Source organism: Chiloscyllium punctatum, chromosome 1 (genome assembly GCF_047496795.1).
Source record: "Chiloscyllium punctatum isolate Juve2018m chromosome 1, sChiPun1.3, whole genome shotgun sequence".
In the NCBI taxonomy this organism is placed as follows: domain Eukaryota; kingdom Metazoa; phylum Chordata; class Chondrichthyes; order Orectolobiformes; family Hemiscylliidae; genus Chiloscyllium; species Chiloscyllium punctatum.
This window is the reverse complement of record NC_092739.1, coordinates 68,660,422-68,680,567: the sequence shown is the minus strand read 5'-3', so window position 1 is coordinate 68,680,567 and position 20,146 is coordinate 68,660,422. Positions and strand designations below refer to the sequence as shown.

Sequence of the window (20,146 nt, the reverse complement as noted above, 5' to 3'; positions counted from 1 at the left end):
ACTCTGACTCTAAAACTCAAACTCGGACCAAGTATACTTGTGCAATGGAATTGGAGAGTATACTCGATCACTGCTTCTATTACAAAGTAACTTGAGAACTAATGAGGCAAGGAAAACTGCTGTTCACTAAATGACTATGTACCTTAAACATCAACTGTACTCCTGGACTACACTGGCAGCCACTTCAAGCAAAAATGTATCCCTGCTTTACAGAAAAATGGGCTAAATGAAAACAGCCTGCCTATTTGTAAATGTAGTATGTTACAAATTGGCCTTGTGAGTTCTATTCAGTGAAACATCGAGCCCTATTTGTAGCTTTCACTTTATTCTATGAATTTACTTGAAATGGAAGTTTGCTTTGCTAAGAGATCCATAATTGAAAGATCAGGAGATGTGATGTTAAGCTAGTGATTATGAACTGATATAATATGGGAATGCTGATCCCTGAAATGGCCAAACTTGACAATATTGAATAAAGCTGTAAATTAAATTTTGTAGTTTGTGGACAGACATATCACCATCTCTTTGTTAAATATTGAGTGAGAAATTGCTGTGAAAGGAACAACCAGACTATTGGGCTAGCTGTTAATTGAGTGTAACTGATACAGTAACTCGAAGTGAGGAGAAGATGCAAACTTAGATGTGAATGCTGAAAGGGATCTCTCCAAGTTGGCCTACTCCACCTTTTGCAAAGATCCAACTTTGCAGAATGCCATTTGTTGTCTGCCTCAGCTTTGCATGCATTGGATGGCATGAAGCTGCTGTATTTATAGCTGCTGTATTTGTATGGTAGGTATGAATGAAACCAGCCACAAATATTGAGGGTAGCTATGAGCACAAGAACCTTTTAACAAATTGAAAATTGCTGCCAATCAACCTCTGACGCTAAAGAGCGTGGAACCCCATCCTATCAGGTTTTGAATTTTTTGAGACGGTAAATTTTAAAATGTTTTCCCTTTTCCTTTCTCTCCTCTTTATGCAGTCTTTTCATCCCTTGTTTTAGTTTATTTGCTTCTCTTTCAATTACTGATTTGACATGGAATTAATTTTCTTTAAGTCATCGTCTTCTCTATCCTTCCTGTATTTAGTCCCCAGTCCTTAGTTCCCACAAGTTGAGAAGATGTTCTATCGGAGGCCCCAACTGCTCTATTTCCCTTGGTGTGCTATGACAGGCCTGGAATTTCAGCTGCTGCTGATGCGAAGGAAAACTCGTAGCATTCTCAATGACTTACTCTCTTACAACAAACTCTGGCCCACTAGTTTTGACAAATACCCACTTGATGGCTAAGTTAAAAATCACACAACACCAGATTATAGTCCAACAGGTTTAATTGGAAGCACACTAGCTTTCGGAGTGACGCTCCTTCATCAGGTGATAGTGGAGGGCTCGATCGTAACACAGAATTTATAGCAAAAATTTGCAGTGTGATGTAACTGAAATTATGTATTGAAAAATTGACTGTCTGTTAAGCCTTTCATCTGTTAGAATACAGTGATAGTTTCACTTCTTTCATGTGTAAATCACAAAACCTTTTATGATTTACACATGAAAGAAGTGAAACTATCACTGTATCATAACAGATGAAAGGCTTAACAGATAATCAATTTTTCAATATATAATTTCAGTTACATCACACTGCAAATTTTTGCTATAAATTCTGTGTTACGATTGAGCCCTCCACTATCACCTGATGAAGGAGCGTCGCTCCGAAAGCTAGTGTACTTCCAATTAAACCTGTTGGACTATAACCTGGTGTTGTGTGATCTTTAACTTTGTACAACCCAGTCCAACACCGGCATCTCCAAATCATGACCACTTGATGGCAGTATTGTGCAATTGCAACCTCTCAGCTATTTTATACCACCTGTGATGTTTGGTTTTAACGTATTTTTGAAGTAGCAATATCTGCAGTGAATCCTTTTAGTTCCATATTGATTCTTCCAGCTATTCCCTTCAGTTCCCTTTATCTTTAGCAGCAACTTCAATATTACAACAATGTATTCTCAGCTTTGGTAAGACACTAAAGTCAGAATGTAGATATATGGGAGACTTTTTTGAGACTCAAATTTGTAACAAAAGCACTTTTTTGCTTGTATTTAAATAAGAATATGGCAGTTTCCCCAGCTCTTAGTCTCTTTGCGGACTGAATGCATTAGACACAACTAAACTTTGGAAGTCTGCAACTACCTGAGCATTTCTTCACTAGCCAATCCATTCCAGTACCAGTATGATGCTTAGTACCAACGAATGTGGAGTCGAAAAGAAGTGGTTGTTCGAGGCCAATCGCCACAGACTCAGATATTCCTTCGCACCTAGGTAACATTTCTACCATAGAAGTCAAGAAATCAACATCTTGAATAAAATAAAACTGAGCTTTCTTCCCTGGCCTTCAACAACAATGCCATTGCTGACCTCCCTACTATCACTGTCTTATGGGTCTCTGTTGCCCAGAAACATAATTGGTCTAGCCTTTTAAATACACAGGCCACAAGAGCAGTGGAGGCACTGTGTGTGTTAGCAAGGGGATTATCTTGACTCTTTGAAACCTCTTCATAATTTCCAAAACTCAAGCTGGACATGTGAATGAATCACTAATACGCATTTTTAAAAAATTCTGTCCTTTTTTTTAATGCGTAATGGTGATTAAAACGCCTGCCTATTGTTGCAGGTTTTTTTCCACCATTTTGACTTAACAGATCAACTGGCTCAATATAATTCATATGTAATCAAATACTAATTCTATTCTACATAACCATGTAGTGCTCTGCTATAATCAAAAATAGTTCACTAATCTATTCTGGACCAATATCTGTTACAATTGTTTAGAAATTCCTGCAAAGAATATGTGTTTTCTTTCTCCCCTATTAGTGCTCTAGTTATGTCTGAAATTGCAGGCTGAGGAAAAATGATCATATTCTGTTGAATTCTTCACATATTTAACTTTCTAAATACTCATATTGTTTCACATTCTGTGAGACAGTGTAAATTAGTTCTGTAGAACCTCAACAAACTTCAGTTATTTATACATAGTTTCTTTTATATAATTTCTTGGCACCCTAAGGTGTCAATGATCTTTTTAGGAATTGTACCTCTGACAAAACTCCCTTCGTATTTCAGTCCAAATCTGTTATGCAAGTTCTTCAAGACCTTGGTGTAACCTTGTAACAATGTCACACAGCTACACATCATTGAGCATGCATAGATAGTGTTAAAGCTGGACGAAACTATAAACTAGGTTACAGTCGAGAATGGAAAAAGAGTCTTAGGAGCACATGGTCATGATGAACACGTGAAGATTACAACTCTAAGATCAGAATTTGGTATAGCTTTGATTGCTGTATATAGCAACATTTGGCATTAATATATAAAATAATCAAAGTCCAAGCCTAAAGAGAGTTCTTGATTTTGGCTTCTCCTTGACCACTTCTGTCTTGAATATAAACCCATTCTGTGGCATCGTGTCATATGATAAAAGAACTTTACAAAAATATTTTTAGAGATGCACCTTTGGAGAGCCAGCATAAACATGACAATCATCTGCTGTAATCATTCTGTGATATTTAGATACATAGTTATATTGTCATATTTAAATGTATTAGAAGACTAGCACAGTAGTTTTCTTTCTGTGGAGGAAAGATTGAACAAACTGCCCAAAAAGAGCAGAATTTGATAAAAGTCTTGATTTCATCCTGACACAAAGGGTTCTTTTGCATTCCACTGAAGTGCATGTTTCTTAACAGCATGTTCAATTCTTGGAGTCAACTTTGAAGAACTTTCTTTTTTGTAATGTTCATATTTTACCTTTCTTTATTAACATTGAATGGATTTATTCATGCTCCTAAATTATTGAAGGTGCTAGTTTAAAAAGTTACTATTTCCATTAAAATTAAAAATAATTCATTGTGAACTGCATGAGTATTTTGGAATCTTAGACCAATGCCATTGGTTCTGTATCATGAGCCAAGCTTTGACTGGAGCAATATCTTTCCCGTTTTGAAACAAATTAGTTGGGTCTTTTACAGCACTATTGTTACAGAAGTGTAACCATTTAGAATAGTTGTGACAAAGGACATGCACTCAAAGTATCTCCTTTCACACCTACCAATCATCTAAAATTGTATTTCCAAGACTATACTTAATAGTTAGCAGACAAAGTTGAAAAAACTGGCAGATCAATAGCGAGATGTTTTGCAATAAATAGTGAAATTTGTCTTCAATAGTTAATTGTAAAAACAGAGTAATTTGCCTTGCATAAGACTTGCTCCCAAAAGAATTTCTAATTTCATTCCACCAGTAGTATCGTTGAAATAACTTATTATTTAGCTCAGGGTTATAAATACAATTTTATCAAGAAAGGGAATAATCCTGATGCTCAAGAGTGCTGGTTGTACTTGCCGGTCACACTTGTCTCTGCACTGACTGGAATGACTAACCAGCCAAAGGGCATTCTGCCCCAACAGTTTCTTTTGAAATGGGGAATCATACATTATGTGCGATGTGCTATTGTTTTACTTGTTGGGACTGTACAGTCAGTTTGTTAAATTGATTCTATTACCGACAGATTTCACATGGAGCTCTAAGGAATGTTCTATTCTCAAACTGGTGAACAGTAATTTTGTCTAGCTCTAAAATGTTAAAGTTTCAATCTATCGGTCCTCAATGACTCCTGTGCCTCTCATTATTTGTCTTGTTACAACTGATACTTTTTCTTTGAGCAATGAGGCATTTAAGAATGTATTAATAGCTCTGAATGACCTTTATTGACTGTGTCTTCCAATATGATGCAAATCTGAACCAGTTTGGTGGCACGGCTGATATAAGGAAGTTTTTAACCGTGGTGTTGCGGTGATTTATCCAGAACAAGATACTTATTAAGAAATCTCATAATCGTACTGAACAGTAATTTAAACTTTCTTAAGACATGTCAAGTTAGCAACTATAAGCTTGCGACGCAACTTAGATGTTACCTAATTAATCCAAATCAACCAATATAGTCTCTCTCTGGAAGTTTACAGGGTACATCCTTCTACATTGTTGTTCTTCTAAGTTTTGTTGTTGAGTTGTTCTTGTGTTGGATTCTTATGCAATTTTCTCTCTTTCAAGTTAGCAATGTGGCATTATTGATATCTTTTAGATTCTTTCATCCCCAACATTGATTACACTTTCAGGGACTTCAAGTCAGCAGCTTGCCCTGTTATCAAAAATAGCTGCTTTATTCCTTGTTACATTCAGAGTGAGCTGTCTGTTTAAAACAGTATTTTCCTGCAATTAACCCCTTTACTTCAGAACGTAATTTCTGAAGGCAGGTCTAAATGCCCATTTGTCATGAGGCAGCAGAATATTAAGTAAGTGTTACCCTTCACTCCCAGGAAGCAGTTTGTTTATGTTAATTTTGTAGCTTCTCCTCAGTTGCTGCACTCTTTTTTATAACAGTTTCTTTTGTATTTTTCTTCTGAACGAACAGGTTATTCTAGACAGTTATTGCTACTTCTTTCAATTCACGTATAACAATTTATCATTGATTTATTCAGTCCATAAACAGCTTTTAAAGTTCTGAAGTCTATAATATCAGTGTATTGTACTTGATAAAACTAATTTATTTATCTTGTAAAAAGTCAAATTAAACAGTACCTATTTGTTGAGATGCACTAAATTTTAATTGTATTATTGGACATTTTCCGTTGTTGTATTGATGTATTGTATATTCATTTCCAATTGCAGTGTTTTGCTGTACGTTCCCTGGGTTGGGTAGAAATGGCAGAGGAAGACCTAGCACCTGGAAAAAGCAGTGTTGCTGTGAATAACTGCATCCGGCAGCTCTCCTATTGTAAAAATGACATCAGGGACACAGTTGGAATTTGGGGAGAGGTAAGAGATATTAAAACTAAATAATTGTTTTAGTTTCTGGTTACAGCAAATTTAAATATTGTTATGGACAAAGAAACCTACTTCATTTCCCACCAAACTTGGATCTAATTTATACCAACAAGTTTCTATTGTGTTGAGAACGAAATGGGAAAACATTTCAAGTACCTCACTGAGCTGTTGGTGACAAAAAGGAGTGAACCAATAAAGGACATGTAAGGAGTGCTGACCAAATGCCTCAACATGGTGGGTTTTAAGGAACCTCTGAAAAGAGAAGAGGATAATAGACATCCAGAAAGGCTTGTGGTGGAAATTCATGAGCATGGACCTGTGTGGTGTGAGTAGTAGGATAGAGTTTAGGTAGATGCACAAGAACCTCAAGAAAAGGAAAATGTACAAGCACATGCATTATATAAAGAGTTTCCAATATCCTCTCAATTATAATTGCCATATGTCAATAAAGCAGGTCTGATGTTTTATTAGTAGCATGATGAAGTTGAACAATCTGAGAAATGGCAAGCAGTCTTAAATAATTTATATTATTGTTGAATTTCAGGGTAAAGACATGTACCTCATACTAGAAAATAATATGTTGAACCTAATTGACCCCATGGATCGTACTGTTCTTCATTCTCAACCAATTGTCAGCATTCGTGTGTGGGGTGTAGGTCGAGACAATGGGCGGTAAGTGCTCAGTTTTAGAGATTTAATGAGTTGCTGGGTTCAATTATATTTTTCTCAGTTTTAATACGAAGCTATTGAGCTACACTTCAGTGACAAAAGATTTTAAACTTAAATCATTGTGACTGTGTTGAATTCTGGTTTAGCAGTTTAGATTAGAAGAATTTTAGGCCAGTGTTAAACTCTCTTATTGTGGTTTAGTGAGTTGATCAATTCCTATGATATCTCTTAGGATTCTTAAACTTTCTGTAATGAATTGCTGTGTTCCATATTATTGTTTGGAAAATGCCTAAAAACAATTGTCATTTGGATAATGGTGCCTATAATCTTGATTATAAAAGAGAAGCTGAGAGGTTTATCCACATACAAGAATGGGCTTGTTTTCCTGTTTACTGAGCCATTTTAGTGCATCTTTGAGCAGGATAGAATAAAGCTACGATTCTTAGTTAGGCCAAACTGAGTGGATTTGTCACTAACAGCTTTTTATTTTAACTATATTCTTGAGACCAAATGTTGCCAACAAATGTTTTTATACAGTACAAAATGATTGCTTTCCCTTGACATTGGTATTTCTTGAGAATTGTCCTGATGAGAGCAAGGTGAGAGGTTTCAACAATGTTTTTTATCAGTCTTTTATATATTCAATTTCTGTGCTACCAAGTGATATTTCTGAGAAACTGATTCAACAAAGATATTGGAATATAAGTTAAAAGCAGCTGGTGCACAACATTGCAGCTCATAGTCATCGTCATGCTGGAGGTTGCGGGGGAGGTTGTTGCTGTTTATATAACCTTGGTGAGTTTCTGCAGTGTATTCCTTTAACTGTACATATTGCTGTCATAGTGGCACAAAAGCACAACTCTGTCAAACTGTTTTCGCCTTAATTGTGCCTTGAGCATCCCTGCAGCTGCAGCCATCTGGAGAATGACAGGTATGCAGTGGAGTTGACAACACCCACCTCTACTTCACTGCCAGTCTGACATCCAGCACTGGATAAACTTCTGTGATTGTTCTTCCTCTTCTAAGGCCCTCCTTAAAATTTGCCATTTTGACTAAAAAAATTGACCGTCTACCCTAATGTTGGCCTATGTGGCTGTCCATAGTTTGCTTTTTAAAGCTCCTCTGAAACCCCTGAGATGCAAAACAATGTTGAAGGCACCACGTAAATACACATTGAGTCTCTTGTATGCTTGTATATGGTTAATGAATTCTAATTACACAGTGTTTTCACTGGAGATCAGATTTGGATGCACATAATGTTCTCCTGTCACTAATGAAGATCAAAACTATAATACTGAAAGCACATTATACATGGACTAGAGCTATTTGCTGAGATTAATTTTGAGTTCTGTTAACTCCTGGAGCAAATGACACATTAACACAGTGATTCAGCATATTTCCAACAGGGAATAATATATCATTTTAAGAACCAAAAGCTAAGAGTTTGATGTGTAGCACGGCAGCTGACTGAATCAGTTGTAATTTTGTCTTGATTGAACTTGCAAATACAGTATGTAGATGATGTAAATCTTAGGGCTTGATTTCTATGTCTTTTGAGATTAGAGGTGGGCAGGATAACACCACCAGCCCAGAACCAGCTACCAAGCTCCATCCCATTCCGGGGCTCTTTCTGAAGATGTAGGGTCACTGGGCAGCAGGGCTACTCACCTGCACAAAGCACATAGCTCATCCAAGTATTAGGTGCCTATTAACAGAGGCCAGTTGGGATTATCAGTCAGTCTCCTGGTCTCCACTGGTAGCGCAAGACCAGCTGATTTGTTTGGAGAGTATAAGTGTAGGTATAATTGCACAGAATTCTGATAAGCTGACATTCACTTGTCGTCTGGGGTCCAAGTATTTAACAACCACATGATCATGTTCGATTCAATCTGTGTGTGAAAGAATATCCTTGAATGATAGTCATCTCCTGGACCTAGCTGCTTGTTCTAGTCTTATGAAAAATTTGTCTATCTTTGAACGTACGCAAGGCAAAATGTGATCCATTATAAATCCAAATTATTCCAATGCTGTATTGGGTTGAATATAAAAGTGACAGAGGAGAAATGAAAAAGGACACAAGGGGCAAAGAGTTGGATGGTCAGCCGCGATCATATTGAATGGTGGAACAGGCTTAGAGGGTTGAATGGCCTACTCATACTCCAGTTTTCTGTGTTTCTATGTTTCAAATCTTTCGAGTCAAATAGCCTCCTTGTGCAATACAATTGAATAGAGAGACAATAACAGGTGAACTCCAAAGCTGAAAATTGAAACAGCTGAAAGCTTGGCTACCAGACATAAAATGGAATGTATTGGGAATGTACAACAACCCGGCATTGGAGGAATGCAGATTTCTGAGGATTGTAGGGCAAAAAGAGGTTACAGAAATGCAGAGAACTGAGGCCATGCAGGGATTTGAAATAATGAGAATTTTAACGTTTAAGCACTGTCTGACTGCAGGCCAATGTGACAGGGTGATTAGTGGACTGAATTAGTTGAGAGTTTAGTTTGCTTCAAGTTTATGGCAAGTGAAAAGTAGTCGAATAGACAAGTCTGGAGGTGAAAATGCACTTCAGGATTTTAACAGCAGTGAGCTTAGAAATAGGTAGAATAGGGTGATGTTTTGGAGGTGAAAGTAGAGTAGGCAGTCTGAATAATGACACAGGGATGTGATTGGAAACTCATTTAGCATCAAATAGAAGGCTAAGGTTGTAAAGTGTGGTTCAGCTTTGGATAGTGGCTAAGGAGTAAACTTGGTGGGAAGAGCTGAAGATAAAGTGTTTAGTTAGAGGAAATGTGTCCTTCTAGAACTGGATGTCGGGCCAGTAATATGTCAAATCGGAGATGATTTAGAAAAGATAGTGCACTAGAGCCAGATTTTGTCAGAAAACTTATGGAAACTTGTATGTTTTTGGATGTTGCAACTAAGAGGCTGCAGAGCGATAGGAGAGGACTAAGAGGAAATACTTGTGTCAGTTATCCCTTCGAAGGAGTGCTGCACTTAAAACAGTAAGGCTTGCTTTATCCCCTGATTGTAAGTAGACATGGCAAATATAAAGAACTGAAATGTTTTCTTCATTGAAATTTGAAAGCCAAATTCCATTATCCTGTGATGTTTGCTTTCCTGGGGAGCAAATGCCAGTTTAATGAAGCACATTGAGGTGTGATATATAAAGAGTGCAATGTTGACCGAGGAGTGCCTTAAGTATAACATCAAAAAGCTTTTATCAGTTCCCCTCCTGTGGCATGATGAAATTTTTTTCTCTCACAGTGTATAGTTTATCTCAGCAGCTAGATTAGCAAGCGTGCAGATCAACATTTTGTCTTGCTGTCAAATCTGCCACTGGAGATCAAACATATTCTAAGGATATTAGTGATGCCTGAAATAACTCCAGTAACCCTGAATAATTGAACCATTCTTAAATATGTCTCCAATATAAAAGGATATTTGTAGGTGGGGAACATTAATTTGACTCCCTTGGTACCTGATATGTAGGAATTATGCAAAATAAAATTCTTTTGTGCAGATTCGTTTGTTTTGGTATAACAGATAATACTGTTAAATATATAACATATAGCATGGGGAACCTAATAGGCAGATGCTTTTCAATTATGCAATAAATTGGTATTAGATTTGCTGTGAATCTAGATATACTGGTCACTCTTAATCTGGAAGTTATTTTTAAATTAAGATCATCATAAAGATATGAATTTTATTTTTCTGAAGTTGGAACAGACATAGCAATTATGGAAACATGGCTCAGGGATGGACATGACTGGCAGCTTAATGTTCCTGGAGACAAATGCTACAGGAAAGATAGAAAGGGAGGCAAGAGAGGAGGGGAGTGGCATTTTTGATAAGGGATAGCATTACAGCTGTGCTGAGGGAGGATATTCCCAGAAATACATCCAGGGAAGTTATTTGGGTGGAACTGAGAAATAAGAAAGGGATGATCACCTTATTGGAATTGTATTATAGACCCCCCAATAGTCAGAGGGAAATTGAGAAACAAACTTATAAGGAGATCTCAGCTATCTGTAAGAATAATAGGGTGGTTATAGTAGGGGATTTTAACTTTCCAAACATAGAATGGCACTGCCATAGTGTTAAAGGTTTAGATGGAGAGGAATTTGTTAAGTGTGTACAAGACAGTTTTCTGATTCAGTATATGGATGTACCTACTACAGAAAGTGCAAAACTTGACCTACTCTTGGGAAATAAGGCAGGGCAGGTGACTGAGGTGTCAGTGGGGGAGCACTTTGGGGCCAGCGACGATAATTCTATTAGATTTTAAATAATGATGGAAAAGGATAGACCAGATCTAAAAGTTGAAGTTCTAATTTGGAGAAAGGCCAATTTTGATGGTATTAGGCAAGAACTTTCGAAAGCTGATTGGGGGCAGATGTTCGCAGGGAAAGGGACGGCTGGAAAATGGGAAGCCTTCAGAAATGAGATAAAGAGAATCCAGAGAAATTATATTCCTGTTAGGGTGAAAGGGAAGGCTGGTAAGTATAGGGAATGCTGGATGACTGAAGAAATTGAGGGTTTGGTTAAGAAAAAGAAGGAAGTATATGTAAGGTATAGACAAGATATATCGAGTGAATCCTTAGAAGAGTATAAAGGAAGTAGGAGTATACTTAAGAGGGAAATGAGGAGGGCAAAAAGGAGACATGCGATAGTTTTAGCAAATAGAATTAAGGAGAATACAAAGAGTTTTTACAAATGCATTAAGGATAAAAGGGTAACTAGGGAGAGAATAGGGCCTCTCAAAGATCAGCAAGGTGGCCTTTCTGGAGCCACAGAAAATGGGGGAGATACTAAATGAATATTTTGCATCAGTATTTACTGTGGAAAAGGATATGGAAGATATAGACTATAGGGAAATAGATGGTGACATCTTGAAAAAATGTCCATATTACAGAGGAGGAAGTGCTGGATGTCTTGAAACAGGTAAAGGTGGATAAATCCCCAGGACCTGATCAGGCGTACCCTGGAACTCTGAGGGAAGGTAGGGAAGTGATTACTGGGCCTCTTGCTGAGATATTTGTATCATCGATAATCGCAGGTGAGGTGCCGAAGGTTGGCTAACGTGGTGCCACTGTTTTAGAAGGGTGGTAAGGACTAGCCAGGGAACTATAGACCAGTGAGCCTGACGTCGGTGGTGAGCAAGTTGTTGGAGGGAACCCTGAGGGACAGGATGTACATGTGTTTGGAAAGGCAGGGACTGATTAGGGATAGTCAACATGGTTTTGTGCATGGGAAATTATGTCTCACAAACTTAGAGAGAGTGATTGAGTTTTTTGAGGGAGTAACAAAGAGGATTGATGAGGGTAGAGCAGTAGATGTGATCTATATAGACTTCAGTAAGGCGTTTGACAAGGTTCCCCATGGGAGATTGATTAGCAAGGTTAGATCTCATGGAATATAGGGAGAACTATCCATTTGGATACAGAACTGGCTCAAAGGTACAAGACAGAGGGTGGTGGTGGAGGGTTGTCTTTCGGACTGGAGGCCTGTGACCAGTGGAATGCCACAAGGATCGGTGCTGGGCCCTCTACGTTTTGTCATTTACATAAATGATTTGGATGCAAGCATAAGAGGTACAGTTAGTAAGTTTGCAGATGCTACCAAAATTGGAGGTGTAGTGGACAGCGAAGAGGGTTACCTCCGATTACAACAGGATCTGGACCAGATGGGCCAATGGGCTGAGAAGTGGCAGACGGAGTTTAATTCAGATAAATGCCAGGTGCTGCAATTTGGGAAGGCAAATCTTAGCAGGACTTATACACTTAATGGTAAGATCCTCGGGATTGTTTCTGAACAAACAGACCTTGGAGTGCCGGTTCAAAGCTCCTTGAAAGTGGAGTCACAGGCAGATAGGATAGTGAAGAAGGCATTTTGTATGCTTTCCTTTATTGGTCAGAGTATAGAGTACAGGAGTTGGGAGGCCATATTATGGCTGTACAGGTCATTGGTTAGGCCACTGTTGGAATATGGCATGTCAATTCTGGTTTCCTTCCTATCAGAAAGATGTTGTGAAACTTAAAAGGGTTCAGAAAAGATTTACAAGGATGCGGCCAGGGTTGGAGAATTTGAGCTACAGGGAGAGGCTGAACAGGCTGGAGCTGTTTTCCCTGGAGCGTCGGAGGCTGAGGGGTGACTTTATAGAGGTTTACAAAATTATGAGGGGCATGGATAGGATAAATAGGCAAAGTCTTTTCCCTGGGGTCACAGAGTCCAGAACTAGAGGGCATGCATTTAGGGTGAGAGGGGAAAGATATAAAAGAGACCTAAGGGGCAACGTTTTCACACACAGGGTGGTACGTGTATGGAATGAGCTGCCAGAGGAAGTGGTGGAGGCTGGTACAATTGCAACATTTAAAAGGCATATGGATGGGTATATGAATAGGAAGAGTTTGGAGGGATATGGGCCGGGTGCTGGCAGGTGGGACTAGATTGGGTTGGGATGTCTGGTCGGCATGGACGGGTTGGACCGAAGGGTCTGTTTCCATGCTGTATGTCTCTATGACTCCTACGACTCTAAATGCTTGCATGAAGGGCTGACATTTGCACCTTTAAATCTATACACTACAGGTTAGTGAGTACAGCTTTGTAGTCTAGGCCTCTCTTTACATGTTTCTTTCTAGTCTGATCTCTTCTGCTCTGCTGATGTCAGAGTAAGGTCATCATTTGCATATTCCATTATACCTCACCCTACCTCCCACCTCTGGTTCTCTCCCACTTGATTTATGGTAATTCCAGTAATTTGTTTTTAATTATTTGCATGGTTATTATCATTTACATCATTATCATAAACCCCTCCTCCACAAAGTCCAGGTTTCTCAGACTGAAATGATTTGGGACTCACAACTGATTTAGTTTCTTGATTTTCACACAAGAGTACTCATTCTTTACCAAACCTGGAATTGTTATACCATTCTATAAAGTATTCATTATATTTATTGGATATCTTTGATCCACATCCTATGATAATTGTACTCAGTCTCACTTGGCCCATTGGAGACACTACCAGAATAAGTAAATTGTTTGAGTTCGCAGGTATTCATGTTTACAAACCAATACTTCCAGTCACCTAGGTTCATTCATCCTTTTGTAAAATGACCATTCTCTAAGTGTACAGCAGGATGTGATACAAAACTGTAAGCCCTATTTTCATGCTACTTTTTAAAAATAGGTTTAAAATGAACAAATACTTCAGTTATGTACTTGCACCAAGTGAAATACTGAAGACTGTGTGAGCCTTTTTCGAAAGCATTTCTCATTAGGATCTAATCCAAATTTATAAGACCTTAAGAAATAGGAGCACAATAGGCCTTTCATCTATCAAGGCCTATTTTATCATCTAACATTTTATCCACTGTTTGATAAAATGAAGGAGCAATCTGAGAGTGAGGGCAAGAATTTTCAATTGGATAGAATTAAATACAGGGAATCATCAAAACCTAAATGCAGAGGCTAATGGAGGTGATGGGTGAGTGTAAGTAAGTTAGTGCTCTATTATAAAATCTCACAATATAATGGGTGCGGGGACACATGTGGCTCGATGTGCATGTACTAGCTCTTTGGAAGAGTTACCCCACTGGTCTTGGTCCTGATTTCAGCAGGAAACACTTGTCCGAGGCTGTATACTAGCATGTCTAATTTTTAAATGTGGAAAGATCAGTTGTGAAAAAGACACTCCAGACTATTCCCACCAACCCTTCTCCCAACAAGGTAACTCAAGGTACATGAAAACAAAGGATTTGACGCCATAGGTGGGACTCTGCTTGTGATTACTAATAGGGTCTATAGAGTATTTCATTTTAGTTGAGTACCTCACCTTTTCTGTGTCCATTTTGAAATGCAGAAACTAAGGTTGGATTCAAGTCATTATATTAGTGTATGTTCATAGGCACCAACACTGTAGTGTTTCTGGTATTCAGGCTAAAAGCAGTGGCAATGAGGTGGAAGACTTGAGAAATACAACTACTGCCATCTCTTTAAAAAAACATTGAAGATGAATATTTTATAACAACACAGTTGTAATGGAAGTTTTTGGAAGTAAGACCTTCAGTTGCGTAGCTATTGTCCAACACTTTTTGCCTAGGCTAATCAAAAAACACATCTTTGTCAGTTGCTTTGGAAGCTCTACTCTCAAGGGAATCAATAAAAATGTATAGTTTTTATGAAAATCAGAACATTTTAAGTGTCTGCTGTTAGAGAATGATCACATTGCATCCAGTTTATTAAATGTTTATAATTATCTGTTCAGCTGTCCAGATCCAGAAAAAATGTAGTCCCAGCTCAAGGCTTTAGTTTAATCATAGAATCCTTACAATGTGGAAGCAGATCATTCGGTCCATCAAGTCCACACCTACTCTCTGAACTGAACTCCAGGATGAATATTTCCCATCAACCACCACCCTCTGTCGTCTTATAGCTAGCCAATTTCTGATCCAAACCGCTAAATCACCCTCAATCCCATGCCTCCGTATTTTGTGCAATAGCCTACTGTGGGGAACCTTCATCCCACACTGTAGGGATTCTAGAAAATAATAGCAAACTGTACAGCAATTAGGTGAGAGTAGGTAATAACAGGATGATAATACATGCAAATGAGCTTCTCAGTGCTCACTAGTGAGATTCCTGAATGCCATTCAAATCTTGGGTAGAAGATCATAATGTTTTTCTCAATACTTTTATCAAGAATTTCATTTTAATCTTGCCATGTTTACCCATTTAACTTGTATTGCCCACAAATCATTCAGGGATTGGAATTAATGTCATCTGTTTGAGCGTTAAATGGATGAATCTGGAAGAAGTCTCTGACTTGGTATAAAAGATCTTTTATTCAATACAGCTAGGTTAGATGGATCTTGGTTTAATATGGTATCCAACAGTGAGCACTTCCAACCCCAATATATCTTAAGGCAATATCTTCTTTGTGATCGTGCAATGGATGTTTCATACAGTATTCGTAGAGTGTGATTTGTCCCTTCTATAACAACAATACAACCTAATTTATTAGCCAATGTGGCAAAACTTTGCTAACGCAATCCAATGCTCCCTGTACCTTTTCCGACACCACTCTCTCAGTAATGCACAGAACTGTCAGCCCAGACTGTGTGCTGAAGTCTGTAGAATGCAGCTTGTTCCAACACTTTTTAACTCAAAAATGTGACTGTTATCACTGAACCATGACAGAAACAGATTAAGAAAAACCTTTAACATCCAAAGTTACCAGCAAAAGCTACTGACACAAACTTCATTATTTTGCTGGTGCATGCTTCCTTAACTGTTATCCTTATCACAATTTGTGCACATTATTGTGCAGTATAGATAGGAGATGATCACAGCCAACACTCCTGTTCCATTGGGGGGGAAAAATGGGAAAGCAATACTTTCTGGACAAAAGCTTGCATCCTATTTCCTTTCTTTTAAAATAAGCTCAAATTTCCTTTCTAGAACAGGCACTTGTAACATGCATCAAAACTGTACTGATTTCCTACTTACTCAGTCCTTTTTTATCCCCCATACCTCTCTCAATGGTACTGCAAATTTGTAAGTGAAAATTGGTAGGATCTGTTAGTTAACATTGAGAAATATCTGTAGGACAGATGGGATAAACATAACCACATTGTACCAGTAACAATGCTGAGTTAAAAGCCAAATTTTACAAAAAAAGTTTCATAAATTTTATTAGTATTTACATATTTGTTACAGTTAAAGTATAATGATAAAATGTCAACACTGCTGTTCTGCAGTTAATGGATAGGAAAGTGGTTTCAATATATATGAAAATGTAATCCTCTGGGCATTCAGAAGCTCCCATTATACAGTGTTGTAATTTAAACTGCTGGTACTTCAGAATGATTCATTGCCTGGTCATCAGTTATGATGTAGCATCACTGCCTTTTTCAAGGCTGCTCAAAACATAATTATCAAAGCCTTTGCCACTTGCAGCTGCCACCAAATAGATAATATCAAGCAAGTCCACACCAAACCCTAAATTATTTCTACTTTGTTTATTTATCAGACATATAAAAACAGAAATGTTTTGGTCCCGTGGAATCAGCTAAGTAGATTGTAATGTATGTAAGCATTCATTCTTTGTGTGGCACAGACCTACTGTTCTCTGAAGGCAAGGGTTATTGTCTCCCTTTACACAGAAAATTTGTTTTGTTTTTGGATTACGTTGGGTCATCTTTAGCACAACCTGAGTCTTGATTTGAAGAGTTCATCTAAAATTAAATGCTATTTTTCATTCTGAAAAGCCTTTGTTTGTATAGTGCTCTTTATAACTGCATGTGTTTCCTTAGTTCAGTATGTCCCTGTATTCTGAGATACAGAAAGGGTTTGTGAAATGTGTGCCCTTGTGTGTCCTTTACAACATTGCAGGAATGCAAGCAATTTCAGCTTCGTGGAAGGCGGGTTTCTATCAACCAAAAAAAATCAGTTAAGAGTTAGAAAGGTATTCTACATGAAATCATACCTTCCGCACCACCTCAAACTTAACAAGAATTAGACGTTGGCACACTCCAATTAATGTCAATGCCATAAAAGCCACATTGTGTGCTTTTACTCTGCACTGCAACCACAACAGCATTGTGGTGAGGATAGTTTCTTTACCAATCTTGGTATCTTTGATTTTGTTGTGATTACACACTTGGTTTTGTCGAAGAGGGTGAATGTGAAGCTTTTTGAGCCTTAAGACTGCTGCTTTACTTTAAGACATGTTCCAGCGGAAATATTGGTGAAGTAGATCAGATGGAGATGTGCTGCGCATGCTTCTCTTTAACTTTTTTCTCCCACCCCCCACTTCAGTTGTCTGAGTTTATACTGGTCGGAGTTCCCGTTCACAGTCTTGTTGCTGAGAATATGTACTTTGCCCTAATGCATTTCATTCCAACCGATCATGTTGTAATCCACTTCAGGTATTATGTACATAATCTACTCTTGAAGAAATCTGACTTCATGTTCCATTGAAACTGACTTCGATTGGTTAGGGTTAGGGTTTGGGTTTGCGTTTGTGGTGGCATAATTGCCTTTGGGGAAAGGTAAATGAACCAGGACAAAACTGCCATTTAGTAGGCTAGTGTTGTTCATAAAGGCCATGTAGTGGTATTCTTTCATTGATGGATGAGAGATTTTGACTGATTCATCATCAGGGATTTGATTGTACAGCACTAGTTTCAAAGGTCAGTGGATTGAAATCAGCTTTTGACCTGCTGCTGAAGAATAAGCAAATAAGGGGTATTCTCTTCCCCTTTTCTCCCCCACTCACTCCCACCCACCTTAAATGGAGCATTTCAGTCGAATCTATCTCTAAATGGTAACTGGTCCTTGTTACCACACACACACACACATGCATTTAGAGTGACAGATATCATAGTTTTTGGAAGATTTGCTAAAATACCTCATTCAAAGCGAATTTCTAGTTTGAATTGATTTCAAAATTTTAAACTGCCATCAATTCTTAACTTAAACATATAATTATAATGTACTGTATCACACACGTTAAATGAAGAATTCATCCAAATTGAGCACAGGGTACAACCTTTAAGCACCTGAGGAAACTGACTCCAGTAAGAAGTTTGCAGTACTAGTCTGGACGAATTTAGTTGGATGAAAGAAAGGTTGGCAACGCAACCTTCAGGTAGGGTCAATGGCAACTGTTTCTGATCATTCCACTTTGGAAAGCACCAAAATAGATTCAGATGGGGATGCTCAGTGAAAACTTTGGGAAATGGTTATCAGCAGGTCAGAACCATTTAGATTTCTGTGGAGAATATGAAACAATGTCACATGGAGCTGTGAAGAGAAGAATGGAATTAAAGGGATGCTTGGTGTACATGAAGGAGTAGCTGATGAGGTGACAAGGGGCAGTTTAGAGGCATTTATAGTCGGGAGAGTATTGTTTAAAATTGTCATAACTCACTTGACATGAATGAATTGTTTCTGAGCTGTAGATTCTGTGTAATTGTTACAACCTTTTTGTTCACTAAGCAATGGCTTTTGTCCCATTCAAAACATCTTAAATAGAACATGATGTCTAACCTTTCGATGTAGAGAACACCGAAGGCTGAATTGGTTTGTCTGATTCTCTCATCAATCATATAAAGGAAATATTATTCTGCTAAGACTGGCGTAAGAATAATCTGTAGATTTTTGTAGTTGAAGGATATATTTAAAAGGGATATTGATCCTGCACTTGGGATAAAAGAACTCCTCTACCTGCCCATGTATCTTTGCACCAGTCACTGGTATTGCGTCTATTTACCTCTGTCTGCTCCTTGGTTGTATTGCGTTTGATTTATTTCTAGTTTATATTATATAAATATAGATTGCTGTAAGTAAGCTAGAGCCTCATAACAATTCACTGAGAGATTAGATCCAGGTTAATTGGAAGAAACCTTGATCCTTGGGGTTGGCTCGTTGGATGAGAAAACTCTGAATGTTGTACCAGATACGTCTCACCTTAACAGTGTATTACCAATCAAAAATACAAATTGCAAGATGGAAATTGAATTGATACATCAAGTCTAGTCAAGGCATTGCTGTGGAGAATGCACAAGTGAATTATTGTCTCCCATGCTTCAGTCTAATTTTAAAAAGGCATAATGTCCGGATTCTATTCTTTTTCATGAAGCAGACAGGTTCCTGGGAATGAAAATGTGCAGCCTCTAGCAAGTGTAAGTTAACCACATTGCAAGCCAGACTGATGACCTTAAACTGAATGTTAGTGTATTTCTTAAGACATTTGGTATTGTTCAGTAAGGGCTGTCCAATTGCAGAATCACTTTATGTACAGAGTACTACATAGTACAGTAGTGACCTCTGTAGTTCTTTGGATAAACAGAATAAAATTCTACATTGTCAGTGTAGAATAGTGCCAGGTTTTTCTGAGGTTCGAGGTTGTTAGAAAGAAACCTGTAAAATCACATTTTATTTTTACAGAAAACTCCATCTTAAAAATATTACCAATGTAGCTGTTATTGTGTAAAAATTTAAAACGTTCGTAATGCTTTATTTTTCAACATATTGCTAACGATTTTTGACCGAATAATATTTTTTGAGAGAGGTCATAATGAAAGATTGATGAAGTATAGGTATCTGCTGATAAAAATTTAATCCTAGATAATGCTTGCTTCTTTGCCTCTGGCAGTAATGACTTCAAGTCATAATTCTTGTATGATTTTGCTGCTCTTTGTAGACAGTTTTTGATTTGAAATTGTACTGTGAGATATTAGTAACAACATATCAACTGGATTGTGTGGGATTCCTTTGTTCTGCGATTTCATCCAAGGCTTCAGGTCATTTGTTTTAAATTGCATTCTTTAACTCCACCCATGAACAAATGTAACGAAAGAGAAGATTCCCTTTGGGCAAAAGAGCCAGATTGTTTAATTTTTAATTCAGTTTTAGACAGATGTGGGGGGTGGGATTTTGTGGGGATTGGGAGATGATTTGTAAGCTGTTGGTGAGAAAAGCAGAGCAATATAGTTTTGATGGGGAAATGTCAGAACATATGAACCAGGAGCAGAAGTAGGCAGTTTCACCCGTTAAGTCTGCTCCACCATTTGTTTTTATCAAATCTAACT

At 37.9% G+C, this 20,146-nt stretch overlaps 1 protein-coding gene across 6 annotated transcripts in view; it reads left to right on the top strand.

Moving 5' to 3' along the window:
* LOC140475997 (amyloid beta precursor protein binding family B member 2-like) overlaps window positions 1–20,146 on the top strand; it is a 268,491-nt gene that overhangs the window by 202,495 nt on the left and 45,850 nt on the right. For all 6 annotated transcript variants that reach the window (XM_072567920.1, XM_072567917.1, XM_072567911.1 and 3 more), the window contains 2 exons: window positions 5,723–5,869; window positions 6,423–6,550. In XM_072567920.1, coding sequence (XP_072424021.1) covers window positions 5,723–5,869; window positions 6,423–6,550 — 275 coding nt within the window. The remainder of the gene's footprint in view (window positions 1–5,722; window positions 5,870–6,422; window positions 6,551–20,146) is intronic.